This window comes from Cyprinodon tularosa, unplaced genomic scaffold, assembly GCF_016077235.1.
Source record: "Cyprinodon tularosa strain WSP-4 unplaced genomic scaffold, ASM1607723v1 ctg145, whole genome shotgun sequence".
In the NCBI taxonomy this organism is placed as follows: domain Eukaryota; kingdom Metazoa; phylum Chordata; class Actinopteri; order Cyprinodontiformes; family Cyprinodontidae; genus Cyprinodon; species Cyprinodon tularosa.
In genome coordinates this window covers 700,205-718,030 of record NW_024038276.1, presented here as the reverse complement: position 1 = coordinate 718,030, position 17,826 = coordinate 700,205, and the positions used below count along the sequence as shown (strand labels likewise).

Below are 17,826 nucleotides of genomic sequence, written 5' to 3'. Positions count from 1 at the left end.
AAACATTTTCCATAGGGGGCATTACAGATAGATAGTGTAAAAAAATTCAAATTAAACTATGCATTTCAATCTGGCTTATGCCAGACTAATGAACAGATAGCTGCCTTTTAAAGTCCTTGAATCTTATTTAAATTTTTCTGGGGTGGGGGTTGACACGTACAGTATGTCAAATACTAATATACCATTATTTTTTATTTGTTCGTTGCTGCTTGTGTTGTGTATTTTTTGAAAATGGCAATTTATGTGCATGTAAAAGCAGATGCATTGGTGTGTGCAATGTTTTTGTAGGTGAACGTTTTGAATTGCCAGTCACTTTGAGTCAGGCATTAAGTCAGTGTGTAATGCAATGCATGGAAAATGCAAATCTCAGGATGCATGGCTTGCCAACGACAGCTAGAGTATACTGAATGGTCATCAGAGGACCCAAAAAAAATATTTGTTTGTGCTGAGCCTGCAGCAAACTGATCAAAGAAGGGAGCAGAGACAGAGCTGCTTTGTCCAGCTCAGTATTGACAGTGTCCTACCATCATTGTGACATTTGCAGGCTTTACTCAGAAAGTGCGTGGTGTTGAACCTGTCTTAAAGAATGAAACCTTCTTTAGTCAGCCCTAATATGCTGAACTATTAATCAATTTGAGAACCCTAATGTATTTAGGATGGCCTTATCTTGTAATGTCCAGCTTGCATTGAGCCCCATCTGTCTGTATTTCACATGCTCCCAGTTAAAGATTGTATTAAAATGGAGTGACGCTGTGTTTGACATTTTGTTTAAAGGGATTGTGCTTTTAAAATTAGGATTTATTTTGGCAAGATTTTCTATTAGAAATACAACTTTTTATTTCACTTTTTTATAAGTAGAATTATTTTCTGTAAACTGCTTTTTACCGATGTAGATGTCAAGAAGAGGAAGTTTTTGCTTATTCACGAGCACTTATTCACGACATTCTTGAAAAAAATTAACCAATGTTTCACCACATTTGCTGAAAATTTTTAAGCTTAAAAAAAGCCTCATCTCTCAATCATTAGACATTTTCATGTATTGCAGAAATTAATGTAGGTTATGAATATTACCATTATTAATGCAGGCAATTTTTTTTTGATCTCTCTAAACAACTTTGATGCCATTTTTTCAGATTAACTTTTGATCCAAAACATTTATCAGTAACATGTTCAGCAGTACTCAAGCTTCCTCCCGCAGTCCAAAAATAAGACTGTTCTTGTCCTTAGGTCTAAGTGTGTATACATGAATGTTTGTTTGTCCTGTTTGTCTCTGTGTTGCCCTGTGATAGACTGGCAGGGTGTACCCGGCCTCTCGCCCGTAGAAAGAGATAGGCACCAGCACCCTTCGCAATGCCAGCTGGTATAAAGAGGAAAAGTGGATGGATGGCTGGATGTTCAGTAGTAGCAATAGCTGCTGGTCCATGAATTTCAGAGAATAGGTCCTGGAAGGTCCTTAAGAGTCTTTAAATTTGATGTAAATAAAGGTATGGGAACCCTGGATAAGAAGAAGCGTTATTTAAGGATTATTGAAAGAGTTATCACTTCAGGCATACAAACAGTGAATAAGATCAGAGAGTTAACACCTTTAGGGCGAACATTACACCACTGTACAAACACATTAGCTACAGTTTTATTTTATTTTTTTTACAAATGTTTTATTGTCATTACACTGTCATTAGAACAGCGCAATTAAATTCAGTCTCTGCATTTAACCCATGCCCTTGGGGAGCAGTGGGCTGCCATTGTGCGGCACCCAGGGAAGCAGTGTGGGCTTAAATGTCTATGCTCAGGAACCCATAGTGGCAGTTTGTGGGAGTGGGTTTTACTGTCACAACCTCAGGATTCCAAGACATATGCTCTTATCACTAGGCCAGCACTCCCCTACATTTCTGTTTCTCTTCTCTACCATAAATTTTGTCCTTGTAAACATACCATTTTGTAACTATACATCCAAACTTTGCAATACTTTTATTCATTGTAGGTATACGGAAAAATGGTGAATACATTTTCTGTTACATCCTGAACTATTAGAACTACTATATACCTACCAGGAGACACAACAATTTGTCATCTAAGTAACCCTAAAGAGGGTGTCCTGGCATTGCAAAAGAAAACATCAAATTACTGTCAGCTATTCAGAAACTGGAATCACCACCACTTTATCAGGGTGAGAAACCAGTGAATAAAATTTAAAGAGAAGGAAACTTGAACCAAAGAGCCACTGAGCCATTTCCTTAAGAGCCGCATAAGAAATGTCCAAACCTTTTCCATTTTTTTCCATCAAATGTATTAGCAACTTTGAAGGTTCTGGATAAAAGTCACTATAGTACCAAGCTACCAGAGGACAGATTGATATTTTTTTCTTTTATCCAGATACATGAATTAAGAATGAATCCCTCTCTTTACTCAGTATCAAGAGTAAGGAAATCTTCAATTCCAGCAAAGAAAATGACAACATAAGGACATTGCATAAAGGGACCATCTTATTAACGGTACATTTGTTTTTGTTTTTTGGTAAAGTTTTCATTTAGGAGTGGATATCTTTCTTCGGTACAGCCAAGAAAATTCAAAGTTTTTATTCTGCCTGTTTTAGTCACATCATACACAGAATTTATGACATCTTGACAACACTTTTTTTTTTTTTTCTTCATTACTTTTTATCTGGGTCTAGGTGTATGATTCTCGCTTAGGGTGCGAGAGGTCCCGGGTTCAAATCCCGGACAAGCCCCCACAATGTTACGTCCACCAGGCTTGTTTGGTGGTGGTAACATTAAAGGAGACCACACAAGGATTTTCTTTAAGGTGAAAATTGAATTTATTAAATTATACTAATGTAACAATACCTGAAAAGGAATAAATAAAATGGGAAACAGAAAATGGCTTAATGCAAAACCAATAACTAAACAGAAATAAGCAAATGTTTTAAAGATGTTTTAAACCCATACAGAGCAAAGTAATACAAAGAGCAGCTGATGGAAATCAGCCTTCCAGTAATAGGGCAAAATTTTGATTGAGCCTTTAGATCCATTCTCCATAGTCTTTTCCCAACAGCTTTAAAATAGGATTTCTTCTGCTAATATAGTATGGGGAAGATAAGTTGTCTTCCCATACTGTTTGTCATGTGTATTAAAATTATCATTATAACAGCTAAAAGAATAGCCAGGGATTAAATAATGGGTATAATAAACCTGCTAAAAGGAGTGCCATTGGTGACTTTGCAATCCTAGCTCTCTGTCAATGTCCTTGTGCAGGAGTGGGGGTTAGTAAGTTAGTGACAATGACAATCATTACGATGAAAAACTTCTTACAGACTTTTATACATTCTCAATTATACTTAAACTCATAACATGTGTAAGATAACACTTCCAGAAGAAAGCAATATAAATCTTAAAATTATAATTTAATCAGTTTTGATGAAAATCTTATTTTAAATGAAAATGCTTAAACTGAGAGTCAAGAAATAAAAATTTAAGAGATTGTCTCCAAGTAAATGACTTTTTTACACCTCCCTTTGCCCAGACTGCTTTCAAACACAGACCAAAAACGCCACGCAGAAAACACACACCCACACACACACTTACCCACTGCCATCATGTAGTCCCATCGGTCCAGCAGGCACATTGTAAACTGCAGTCCCTCAGGGTTGAAGCCTGCAACTATGAGACTTCGACTCAGCTCTGGACTCTGGCACACAGCAGAGGTCCAAGCCACCAAAAACCACAGCACAATGAGGAGAATCACCGCCAGCAGCCGTAGGACACGCCAGCTGGTCATGTATGGGGTCCTCTGGGCCGTGCGGGACAGGAAAACCTTCAGCACCCTGCACGACAGAGAAATGACACAGAAAGAGAGTCTGAATCTTAAAGCTTCCAAAATTATATCAGCATCGTCCAAGCTGATAAATTGCTGTTTTCTGTGACATTTAGGGTTTAGTCATTTAATATTAGACTATTTCTTCTGTTACCATTCCCACAAGAATGGAAACATACTCATTTCAGTTGTATTTATCTATATCCATTAAATCTGTTATGCTCCTGTACAGCATGAGGAAGATATTTCTTTAGTTCTCTGAAATATGAAACACAACAATTGGAGCTTGTATGTTTTTTATTACCTACAATTGATTACCAGCCTGTTGGATCAATGGCAATATGGTTGATTTATGAGGTTTTAGGTCTGTAGTTTAAATTGAAAAAGACCATTAACAATACAGCAAAAAGCAGGAAAGTTGTTGGCTGTACTTTACCTGGCAGAAGTATTCATAATCCTTGAACTTGTATCTACATATTGTAACGTATAGAAAGATTTAATGAGATTAACCATAGATGTGCATAATTGTGAAAAGGTATGAATAGTACTTGGTTAGCCTCGTGAGACCATCCTGATCTCGCGAGCTTTCAAGGTTTTACTCGCATATCAGTCTGGCTACTTTCCGTTAAAGAAAATTTGGAGCCGTTCACCAAACGAACGTCCAATCAGCGTTGGCTTTGAGGCGGGTTGAGGAACGAGAAGCGCGACAGTTCAGTCTAAAGAGCATGGCGGCTTCAGCCGATGAAACTAGCGTTAGCGTGGCTATCGAGCAAGTTTTATCAGAATTACAGAGTATTTCTTCACTGAAAGAAGAGCAAAGCACTGCTCTGGAGGCTTTTCTCAGAGGAAAAGATGTTTTTGCTCTTCTCCCGACTGGTTTCGGCAAGAGTAGCCTGGCTTGTGGTTGTGTTTTCGTCGTCGCTCTGTTAGTACGTCATATGCTTCGTTGATCTGATTGGTTTATTTGGCCCGTCTATCACCAACATAGGCCAATCAGCTAACCAGTATTTTCACCCCTGCCCAAAATTACTTCAACGGAAGGTTTCCAGATGGATATGCGGAGCAAATCCATCTGGCGGAGTCAGGTTAGTACTTGGTATGAAAAATGTTGAATAAATAACAATCTGAAAAGTGTGGCATCCATTTGTATTCAGGCATTAAGAGTTCATATTTTTATAACTCAACCTTTTATTGATTGATTGATTGATTGACTTCATTGACTTCACACTGGAGAAATGTACTTGTTACATCAACTCAAATAGTCAAAGGAGTATACAGTATGTACAGTACATCCACACAGCACTGTATATACTGTAGGTTTATGACAGCTTTTTTTATATGGTAGGATTATTATACAGTTATTGCACAGTTTTTATAATTTTTACTTTTTTTCCCTTCATTTTGGGTTGTATGCTCTTTGCTTAGCATTTTCTACAACCTCGTCCCTGACCTGTCATGATGTAGATGCAATGGATTTTTATTCATGAATAGAGCCGCAAAATTAACTGAAAACAAAAGATACTGTCTTTGTATATTCTTATTTTTTAAAGTAGTTTAAAACTAAACATATTATGTTTACGCATGCATTGTGCAGGATCCTCACAAAGAAATACCTCCACAGTTATTTTAACTGTGTCATTGAAATATGAAAAAAAAGTTTAAGACATATCAACACCTTTTCACTATATTGTAGACTGAGATATAAGACTATAAATAATAAGAATAACATGTAATTCTGTTTAGCTGGCTCACAGTAGGCAGTCCAGACTGTGACAAATCTGTTTCATCCGATATTTAGTGGGACCACTCAGGGTATAAGAAGTTTGGCCCTGAGGCACTCTTCCCACCCATTGAACTCAATGAAAAAAAGAAAAAATCTAATTGGTAATTTTGCCAAGAGAACTTTCTGGCCAATCTTTGACCTTTCTCTCCCACCTCGCTTATACTTGCTCCAGGCTGCAGATCAGTGTGTGTGTGTGAATAGATACTTGAGCAGGAAGACGCAGAAAGATCAGACCTGATGTGAAATTCAAATGTGCTTATGGGCCAGAAAGCATGCAATCTTAAGATGTAGCTGAATTATTGAAACAGGGAGAGAAGTGTAGGAGATGGTGGGATAGGAGGCATGAAGTGAGAAGTTGGGTTTGCCTATTTTTAGGTTTTGCTTTCAATTTAATGTCACCACAAGAATAATTTATAGAAAAAAGAAACATCTCAGATACAGATTTCACTCTTTGTTCTTATTCCTGCTGCCTGTTGCTAACTTCCATACCTGTACAGCTTGAGGATGACGGTGCCGTACGTGGTGGCGAATCCCAGTAGGCGAACCCATCTCAGCAGGATGCAGCGGAACACACTGGGATTGAAGTACAGGATTATCACCTGCAGAGAGATATAAAAAGACATTTGCACATTTGGCCATGCAGCTTGTGTTATACTGCATTTATTTTCTCTGGAGCGCAAAGGCACATATATTGCAATCCTCTCTAGCTCACAAAAAAAGGAGTGTTCAGCATGAGAGAAGCAGAGCTGGAGGCAGACCTGGCATCACAGATAGCTCACGCCTCCACATCGACTGAACCAGCATCTAGCTCATATGTAGGACACAATTTTAACTCTCATTCGAATTTTGAATTTTCTCATGTTTTTTTTATCCAAAATAAATAAATAGTTATTTATGTTTTTTCCTCATGCAGTCTTGGATCATCTCTCTGGGTGTATCAAAGCCTTGAAATTGGTGACAGTTCATAGGTTGTTGCTTTCCTTTTTTTCAGGAGTCTGAAGATTTTTTTTTACACCTGTTACCTAAAGTAGGGTGTGATTGAGGCTGAGGAGACAAGTCTGGCATAGCGAGAAGATCAGAGCCTCCATTTACACTTGTGTTACAGCTGCCTTTCACATCATTAGGGTGCAGCTCAGCAGAATGTCATATTTAACACCTCCAGTAGCCACCTTTCTGCACTAAACAAAGCTTAAATCAGCCACTTAATTAGATCCTTCATATGTGACCCTTTAATGAATTGCTATTATTTTGGAGGTTTAAGGAAATCTGAACAAACTTCCATGTCCTTTTACTCCCTTGATGGAAAGTTTCAGAGTAGGTATGTGATTTTTAAAGCTTATGTAGAAGATCACAGGCAAACTCTAGAGGTAAATGTAGGATAAGCTAACTTTGAGCAAAGTTTGACAGACAGGTTCGGTTTTTGTATCTACAGTTGAGTTCAAGTCACACTTTTTCTTTTATTCCTCTATTTTTCCATCTATTTTATTTTATTTAAAACATTGGTCCATAAGATATTCACATGAGTTGAAGTAAGAAGTAAAAGCTGGATAAGCATTAAGTTTGTTTTTTGTATTTGTTGTGTTGCAAAGCTCACAGGGTTCGGATTATTATTGTGCTTAATTGAGCATCCATGTTGTTGATTTTCTGCCATTGTTGGGAATCATTTCCTGTTTCATCACTTAGTTCCAGCCACACTTCAGCTGTTGTACATGCAGGCTAATATTTGAATCTAAAGAATCATGTATCAGCATAGAAGCCCAAGTCATCACTTCAGCCCATGCTTGAAAGCTGGTATAAGCTGATTGTGCCAATCAGGGTTGACCAGTATAGCCAAACATCTCTAGTTTGGTCTCATCTTTTTTAAAAGCACACTATTCAAAAACCCATTTTGTTCATTCAGATCCTCTTGAAGATTCTTAGTCATCCAGACTGTGTGAATTTAAAAGAAAACAAAAAAACATTTAATAGCAAAACAACTGGACTTAAGTTAATGTAGTTGAAGATGTTTTCTTCAGCAGCCAAAGAGCTCTCTTGGCTTAACTCTTTTGAACAGATTGGGAGATCTTGGATTTTAACTTTTTTAAGAAATAGAATGCAGTAATAAGCATAATACCTAATTCACAACTTCTTGCAAGATCTCTCAGGACTCCAGCCCAGAACCGCCACTAAAGCTGCCTTATTTTTAGATGAGTCTAATCTGCATCTGAATGTAAATTTGCAGAACTGAACATTTAAACAAGTCTCTCGCTCAGCTCACTGCTTTTACTCTGTCTGTTCACCTGCATTCAATGCCCTTTTCCTATCCTACATCAGGATATAAAATCCTGATTTCTTGTTCTCTGTTGGATCTTTTCTTTTTTCTGCACCACTCTTTGATCTGTTACCAGAGCAGTTTCTTCTCTGTTGTTTGGTCCAGTTTTCTGTCCATGTTCACTGCTCTGCCTCCCTTGTGACCAAATTTAAGTCTTCTATTTTTTTTTTATTTCACTGCAAAATTGTCCTTTAAGCAAGTCTTATAATGTCAGATCTAACAAAATGATTTTAATCTAGTTTTGAGATCTATATTCTAAGCAAGAGATTTTTTGTTAGATTATTGATCTTCTTTTGAGAAAGTTTTACTTAAATTAAGTGCAATAATCCGCCATTGCATTAAGACAATTGCACTTGACAGGACTTTTTAAAATCATGATATATATTCTTAGACAGATATTTTTTACAGTGTATTTGGTGGTTTCTAACTCACTATGCTGCTCCCGACTCCCTGTCTGCACTTAAAGCCAGTGCAAAATATGACAACAAAAGGGTCAAAGTATCACCACTTTTTCAGGTGTTCCTGGTCTGCTGCTATTAAAAAAAAGTCCAAGCTAGAAACAGCAAAGGATTGCTTGACGCACAGGTGGAGAGATAGTTGGCTTATATGGTGGATTTCAACAGGCAGGGATTTATGAATAAATGAATTCTGGTCCTGACGAGAATTGTGTAATACAGGTTTTCTTTGGCAAAAAGCCACATTGCATTATGCATCTTAAACAGAAAAACATAATAGACTACCCCGAGCATCTTCTTTTTAGGATATTATTATAACTATGCTATCTTCCTGTTGATACTTCTTTAGATCTGCTGCAAAATGTATTTCTACAGGAGATTCATGTCCACACCTCATTTGTTCAATGTAGTTATGACAGTTTTTCCAACTTAAAACATCTCTCCATTATAAATATTGTTTTGTTTTTAGGTTTGTTTTCTCTTAGAGCATAATCTGTATTCCATGGTGACTATGGATTGTTTCAGTAGAATAACACACCCTGACAGAAACCACAAAAATAAAAGTTTTAGAAAAATCATCCAGTTAGAACCATTTATTGGTCTCAAAATTCCCCTGATCTGAGTTCAATCGAGCATCTTTGGGGTGTGCTGCACAAACCAGAATGATCTATGGAGGCCCCAGCTGACTGGATATAAATCATCTGGTGCAGCAGCAAACATTCAGGGCTTTAGTGATGTCCAAGACTTAACCAATCAGCACAAATTGAAAAGAGGTTCAAAAAAAGGTAGCCGGTCATAATATTTTGCCTTATATTTATGTGTAGACACAGCAAATTTTTTTTTTTCATTCCATATTTCGGGAGCCACAATTCAAACTCACTTTGACGAGTAAATTATCTGATTTTATACCAAATGTCTCCATTTGCAGAAATCTGAGTAGAACTGCCGAGAATAACTGTGAAATGGAACAACTAGAACACTTCTGCTTCTCTCACATCTTGGCATCCAAGATACACTGAGCATACTGTGTAATTAGGTTTAAGTAGCAGCAACACCTGTAAGCCACTTTTCTCTGAAAAGAAGCAGAACTCGTGTGACAAATTCAACAAAAAAGCAGCCAGCATTGAGACTGAAACAGTCTGGCGGGAAGAAACATTAGAACAGGGGAGCTAATGTTAGATAAGGAATATGAATCATCGTGTACATTCTATCAGGCCAAGAGAAAAGCAGCTCAGAGACCGTGGTATGAAGACAAAATGATGAAATGAGAAAAATATGAAATCTGACAAGATATCATAGAGAATGTTACGGGTAAAAGATGACTCAAAGCAAATATCACTGGATCATGAGCAGTGAACTAAACCGCAGCATATTTCCTCCTCCTTATTAGCTTGAAATTGGGGAGATATATTTCACAAATCCTGCCAAAGTGCGGATCAATGTGCATTTAAACTGTCATAACATTCCTTGTTTAAGTCCTTAGCGTGCCCACTCTAAGTTCAGCTCTGGCATAGCCTCTCTCCCCCTCAGTGAGAAGAAAAGACTCTGAGTCAAAGCTGCTGGAACAAAGAAAACAACAACAAAAAACTGGAACAACATGTGAATGTTATTAAAAGATGTCCTAATATCACACTTCATTATATTTACATCACAATTTATTATAGGGACAAGTTAGAGAAAAGTACACTTATAGGATTTGTTAATCACAGCTTCCTTAAGGTATTAAATTAGTGCTAAAAAAAATATTTATTCTCTAAATACAAAATAAAAGTGACTTTCCGAAAGCACTTGAAATGACTTCATCCTTTAGGAGCTCAGGGATTCCAGTCTTTTTATCATACAGTACTTAGATTATGATTCAGTAATTAATGACTCTGCAGGGTTCCTGTGCGAAGCTTTTATAAGTTAAAATAACAGCGTTAAGCACATAAAATGGTTTTAAGCTCAATTCTGTTTAAATATTTAAAAGTTGTCCTTGTTGTTTAACGTTGATACAATCTAGTCATGTACTGTTACTATTTCAGAGAAAGCCTGAGCTTTGTAAGTAAAGAAGGGGGATGGTTATAACCAACTGCCTGCAGAGTTGCAGGGAAAGTAAAGCTTGTGTCAAGAAAGACTAGGCAAGCTGCTTCACATGGATCCATGGCTATACTGCTGTGAAGTATTGTTTCTCCCTCAGAACTTTATTTTATTGACACTTTTAAATATTTTAGAAAGTAAGACAGCCATTATCAGTGGAAAAAGATAACTTCTGTTAGGAATCCAGTTTGTGTGGGTTGTTTGTGTGTTTTTCTCTCTCCACCACCAGGTGGTGCCCTGTCCTCGTTGGGACTCCTTGCACACCTGCAGCTTGTTGGACCATTACTGGAGGAGTATTTGAGCAGTAGGCTGTCACTGCCTTGACGCCAGAGTGTTTGCCAGTTTTGGGTACTCTAGCCAAGCTGAGATTAGCTGAGTCTAACCTAATCTTTGTTCCTCTGAGACTTATTTAGTTTTTGTCTTTGCTTTTTGGCAGGAAGCCTTCCTGAGTAACTGGATACCTGGATCTTCTCCCCCTGGAAGGATTTAGTGAGAACACACTGAGCAGGGGAAACCTCCGCATGATCCGTTCAAGTCCTCTTCGGAAATCCAAGTGACAGTCTGCTCCTTTATTCCTCTGGGTCCAACGCTTGTCTATCTGTCCGCCCTCCAACGACTTCCCTCTTCTCTGGATTTACCCCAACAAGCTGGATACAAGGATTGACAAGAGCCCCCTCAAATGTGAGTCCCGCTCCAGTAATATTCAAGCCTTAATCAAATTTCCTACGGTCCCTGAATTTATCACTGTGATCTCCCCTTCAGACTTTCCAGTTCCGGTTCACCAGTCCACTGAGTTCCAAATCCAACTTCTGTTATTCATCTACATTTAATAAACCTGTTAAACTTTTTCCCTTGGTCTCTGGGTGGTTCTCTGCATGTGGGTCAGATCGCTTAAACTAATCATGATAGCTGCAAGGGAAAAAATACAGTTTTGAATTACTATAACTTAAAACTCTATTTAGATCAACCTAGCCCAATGTGAAAACAGCTTATATGTTGTTTTGCAACTGTTGGCAGCAACATCTTCTATCAACTGTTTGCTGACAATGAATTTTTCACATCTCTGAGGAGGAACTTTGGCCTATTTTTCTTTGCAGACTTATTTTCATTCAGCCAAGTTAAAGGGATCTGAGAAAAAATGCGTTTGATAGTTTAATCCCACAGCATCACAACCGGAGCAGGCCATACTTCCTGAGGATTCTTGACAAGTTCAGCCTTCCATAAAAGCTGCAGGTTATCCTCTACACTGCCATGTTAGATATATTATTGTGCAGTTTGCTTTATCAACAAAACAATAAAAACACAGACAAAGCACAACTCCTCTATTCAGTCCTTGTACAGGTCAAGAAAGGAGTAATTAACATCTCTGCAGGACCCACACATTCTGGACAAAGATGATTTGGACCTTCTTCTGGATTGGGGAAGAGAGAAAGTTTATTTTTCCCCTCAGCTTGTCTCCTTGATGAACACTTATGTTAGGTTGCCCAATAAATATTCTGAATATTTGCAGCAAAAGATGCCAAAAACATCTTTTCTAAAAAAATGTTTATGTGGGGCACAAGTTATTATTAATTTTTTGAAGTTGATGAGTGCCACATTGCAATAAATAAATAATAACTTATGAAATAATGAATTATATTTCATTAATTTACTAAAACTGGGATTAAATACGTATTCATTTAATTAATATGCAATTCCTGATATATTTCTCTGTTAAATATGTACATTTGATTTTAAGAAGTGAATATAATTATTTAGTGATTTAGTAAATTATTTCATTTTCCTGCACTAAAGCACTCCATAAACTAACTTAAACTGTCACACATCCATCAAAGTCAAGCATTCGGGACTTCCTTGTTTTCTTTCACTCTAAATTAATAGGATGCACATCATTTCTTGCCATTCATCTACAACACAGTGGCTGGGCTAATCCAGCCTCTATACACGTACAGTAGTTTGGCCTTTTAACCTCTCAAAACCCACCGGGTCGCCGGTGACCCGATTTAAAGCATTTACAAACAATAACTCAGAATGCATGAAAACTACACTGTTGTTTACCAATATAGACATGTTGGGCATCATTGGAAAGCTTAGATTCTCCAAAATTCAACCCCTAGTTCATTTTATGGACATAGCGATCACCAAAGCACATTTATAGCAGCATGTCGAAATGTAGCATGACAAAGCAGCCACAGCAAGCAAGCATTTCTTTATTACTGCCGTTCAAAAAAGACTTATCAGTTTCGAGAAAAAAAACAACAACTTTGAGTCATGTTTAAACTGATGCAGCTTGGGTGTTTTACTCACCCAATTTTCATGTATATATTCAGAAACTAGAAGATATTAGCTTTCAAATAATGTATCACACATGTAATTTAGGCTTACAGTTCCTCAGTTATTTGCTTTTTCATTTGGATAAGCAAAATAGGCGAATTTCCCATGAAATGAGGTGGATACTAAGAGGTTAAAAAGTTAATGAAGGAAGATAAGCAGGGAATAGTTAGTGGGCGGGGCTAGCTTTCATTCTGAAGAGGTCTTTGGCAGATTCAACCACATGAAACCATAGCACGATCTCTCATAGAGTTATTAGATATATTTAAGACCAAGCTAGGGACATTGAGGTCAGCTCACCCAATGTGTTGCAAATAAATTGCTACACCTTTTTATGTTATGATGTGCTGGTTTTAATTAAACCATGAAATAATTGTACTCACTTCTTAAATTGAATCCCTACATGTGATTGAGACCCATATAATTATATATACCCCTCAAACAATCTGTTATCACTGTAGTTATCAATCATGCTTAATTCATGATTTAACAAGGAAGTTAATTGTATTTCTATATGGTGTCATGGCTGTTTGGATAACCTTTTCTCTTAATCAAATACTAAGCAGACTGTATAAAGTTTTCCTCATGTAAACTTCATGCAGCATTTGCTTATAACTTTAATGATTGAAAGTTTTTTTGATCAGAACATTGTATCATTGCTGCTTCTAACATTTCAATCTGTCAGACAACTGCAAAAATGGTATAGTAAACAAAACACATACAAGCTACAGATCCTGTATTACCTACACATCCAGAGATACATGCAGATATTTGGTTACATACTCAAACAATTCATTCCTACAAGTCAGGACATTAAAACAACAGACCACATTTTCATATCAACTAGAAGAGAAGGTGGTTGTCTTGGTTTTCCTCCAACCTCTGAAGCCTCCCCCATCAATTAATCAGCAGAGGTATTTTTAAAACAAGTTGTGCTAGAACTTGATGGACTGTTTAAAAATGCATTGAGCGCCGGAGTGGTACAGCTACAGCTGAGAAGACTTGTAGTGGCAGAAGGAGGATAAAAACGAATTAAGCTCTGGCAACAAATGTCGAGACTGGAGGAGAGGATGCAGACAGAAAGGGAACATGCAAGAGAGGTTATGAAAGAAAGGAACATGCAAGACATGGAGGGCAGGGATAAGATGGGGAAGGTACAGTAGAAGAAATGGTCAGAAAGCAGTAGGAGAGAAAAAGGCTCCAGCAGGACATTTTGGCAATGCTATTTTTGGGAATACAGGTATCCTTCGGGGAAAGCGAGAAGAGGATAGGCTGGTTAAAAAAAACAAAATCAAGCCAGGTTTGATTTTAGAAGGAATTGCCTTCTATTATGATGACTTATCAACAAACCATACCATTGTGCTACTGCTATACTACTAATAAACACCTTCACAGTAACTTCTGAAAAATAAAATCCCAATCTTCTAGCTCTTTTCTCTAAATATTTCAAATAGCTCCTACAAATTGCAACATCCAGCCAATACACTTTGTGTTCGACGAGAGCTTGAGCTTTCTGATGGGAGTCTGCACAAGTATTTGAGGAAAGTGAATTCCCTCCTTGTGTACAGGTTGCATCCATCTGTTTCTTTTCTAAAGAGGAGCTTCTGATTCAGCACAGCAGGTGCACTGTGGGCACAATGGTAAATAACTACATGCACACAGCACAATGGCACCTACCCACCATAGAGCCTGGCTAAGGCACAAAGTGAGACACGCTCATGGCTAAAATATCCTACTCAATGTTATTGTTCAGACAGTGATCACACAGTTGATGCTATAGCAGTGAGCTACAGCTCAACAATGCAGGATTTACTGAACAGAAAAAGGAAAGTAACTTTCCATTTTGTCCCATAACAGACCTATTAAGCTATGGAACTGGGAGAAATCAAAGTAGCACAAGAAAGTTATGTGAAATAAAAATAAAAAATGTTTTATTCGTTTTTCAAAAAATTTTTGTAAAGGCCTGGGGTGCATTTTAATATATTAGTTATTTACTTAGTGGGTTAGGTTTTTTTTTTCCAGAGTAAGAAAATGCCTTTAGAAGACCCCCAATCTGGAAATAGAGTGCGTGTTTTAGTTTGTATATTTCACTGTTGTGTAAAACTCTTTGGTTTGTTGGAGAGTATTAGTTATCAAAAGGCATCATGTATAGGAAATGCAGAAGACAGGTCAAGCATGGAAGATTAAATCATTTTTAGTTTTAAAATTGAAGCCCCATTGTTTTGTTTTGGATATCTTCCACAGCACTTTTAATCCATCGTCCTTAAAGCATATTCATCCATCTAAACTCATAAGACTGATATGGGAGTGTTAATTAGAAAAGCAGCCAATGGGCCAATTCAAAGAATCGCAGAGATCTCTGGTGGCAAAATCAGCAAACATAATAGAAAATAGAAAAGCTCTTGGAGAACGCAGACCTCTGCCAAGCAGCAAAGCTTACATCTATAGCTAGCTTGCACATGATCTGGATCATTACCAGATTTGAATTAAGTTCCTTGGCATGAGGCACACCTCTGGTAAAAGAAAAAGAATCCATAAAATCTGTTCATAAGTTATCAATTGATCCTGCTATTAAACCAACAACGTTCCCCTTTCATGTGTTTTTGTCTTCGGGAAAATACCTCCAGGCTTTTTAAATCCGATTCTAAGGCTGTAAATAGTCACTGCTGCCACTCTTTGGTTTAGTGCGGAACTGCTTTTTCCGCTAAATATCCTTATCTCACATTGCATCTATTGAAAAATTACTGTATCCAAATTATGATGTGGATCATCACCAAAATGTAATGGATTCTTTCTTGGCATGAGAGACACATATGATAAAAATGTACACATACAGACGAACAAACACACCAGTTCTCCTTAAAAACATAAATCGCTTGGCGGAGGCAATTGTTTGTGCACTTACTAAATCTACCTTTCATGTAAGATTCAAGACTTCAAAGTCAGAAATACGGTTCATCAATTTTATTGGTCACCAACATCTGATCCTATTTACAGTAAATCTGCACCTTTAGAGGGCATAAAAACTCAGATCATCCAAAACTGCTCAAGGATGTGCAGGTGAGACTTTATATACACCCGACAATCCTTTTTCCTTTCCACAGGTTATGCATCTAGTGCTTCTTCAACCAAGTGATTGCAGCAATATCTTGCTGCAGGTTCTTGTATAAATTATAAACCTGTGTCCATGTTTTGTCTTCCTCAGCTCTACAGGGGATTTTCTTTTGCTGCATGCTCAGAATGTATAATTAGATATAAATGGATATGGGTCTGTCATTAATACTATGTAATAGTATGAAGCAAGAGCTCCATATTTGTTTCCCCCAAATAAGTTCTCAAAAATAAGCCCTAGATTCTGCAAAAGAAAACAATTTTCATTTTAATAATGTTGGTAAAAGCACTAGAGAAAGCAGTATTCATTGACTATACTAAGTATGATTTCCTTTTTTGCTATTATTTTTATCGACAATGTCAAACTTTTATCGGCAATGTCAAAATACAGCCTCTCACACATATGCTACCACTTACCATTCACACTCCCTCATATTCAGACAGATTATCCTGATTTTAATACATCTTTAATCATAAAGTAATGTTGACTTGGTTGGGATCATTGCTTTGATGTGCATCATTAATTCTAGCTAAAGGAAATTCCATGGTGGCAAAGTCCTGAGAGAGACCGAAGGGACATCATAGAATAAGTTCCAACTCCGGGAGCTATTTATAGAGATTTTAAGCTTATCGAGACACAAACAATTAACATCAGGGTATTCTGTTGTTATACCATCATGTATTAAGAAGCAACAATGGAAAAAAAGAAGATAGTTAGTAATAAAAGGATCTATTGCCAGTCAACTAGATTAGCTTATTTTCTCTGAAAGAGCGCTTAGACAGCAAGTAAGCAAAGCAGAAAAAGCTGTTTACATGCTATTTTTGAATCTTACATATTCTGATGTGTCTAAAATTGCTTCATACATGGGTGCAGATTCCGTAAAAGTTTTTAAAAAATCCATTGGACTTGGTTTCCAAGATTTGAAGATGTTTCGCTTCAAATTCTCAATTCAAATGTTGAAAGGAGAAAGCTTCCTGGAGGGGAAGCGAAACGTCTACAAATCTTGGAAACCAAGTCAAGTGGATTTTTAAAAAACTTTTACGGAATGACTACGACCTGGATGACTGAGAATCTTCATCAGCATGGGTGCAGAGGTGAAGAAAAGAAGTGCAGTTTATGAACCATAAAATCTTTGTACATGTATTAAAGGTCTGTCCTTCAGATAACGCATTGGTATTAAATCAATCTTCATCAGTACAAACAGAGTGTCTGCATGGGGTAGCATGATATTAGCTTTGCATTGACAAAGCAGTCAAGCTTATAAACTGTGGTGTACATGGGGTGCATGGGTAATGTTGGCTGAATATTTTCAACATTTTACCTTTTTTTATTATTGAACAATTTGAAAACCAACAGTCACTTTGGCAAATAGGAATTCACACCCTGAGCACTTGGTTGCATATGGTGTAATAATTTGATGTTTCAACAAGGTGACTTCTGATTATTTAGTGAAAGGTTAAAACTTTGGATGCAAAGAAACTTTTAATGCTAGTCTACGATTCAGCCTACAGAACAACATAAAAACTTTGACGACAAGCCGTCTGTCCGAGGCAAAGGTCCAAAACCTGGTGACAGTAACCTCTGCAGGAATCCAACTTGAGATATTACATTAAATACAAGTAGGTGCATAATTCAGGTCCACATGAAGCAGGGGGAGATTTTGGGGATATGTGTTGAGACTGATTATCTGTTTGTTTGTAATTTTGTAATTTCTTCATTTGTTTATATTATTGCTTGCACCAGAGTCTAACTTTTTCTCACTGCAGAGAAAATCGTACAAGTTTTAAACTGGTTGGTATGGATTCTCTGAATTAAGAATACTGAACGTAAATGCATTAGTTTAATTATTGTCAGCAAAATACTGGTGAAGGTTCTCAGTCATCCAGGTCCAGGCTTATAAAACCTCCAACTCAACGCTATTCCTGACATTTTGATTTGAAAAAGC

The 17,826-nt window shown here is 37.2% G+C and overlaps 1 protein-coding gene across 1 annotated transcript in view; it reads right to left on the bottom strand.

Annotated features, from left to right (window-relative positions):
* The window catches only part of gpr158b (G protein-coupled receptor 158b), a 120,213-nt gene that overhangs the window by 38,001 nt on the left and 64,386 nt on the right, over positions 1 to 17,826 (bottom strand). The window contains exons 6-7 of the mRNA XM_038278866.1: positions 6,083 to 6,192; positions 3,582 to 3,820 (exon numbers count right to left, since the gene is read on the bottom strand). Coding sequence (XP_038134794.1) covers positions 3,582 to 3,820; positions 6,083 to 6,192 — 349 coding nt within the window. The remainder of the gene's footprint in view (positions 1 to 3,581; positions 3,821 to 6,082; positions 6,193 to 17,826) is intronic.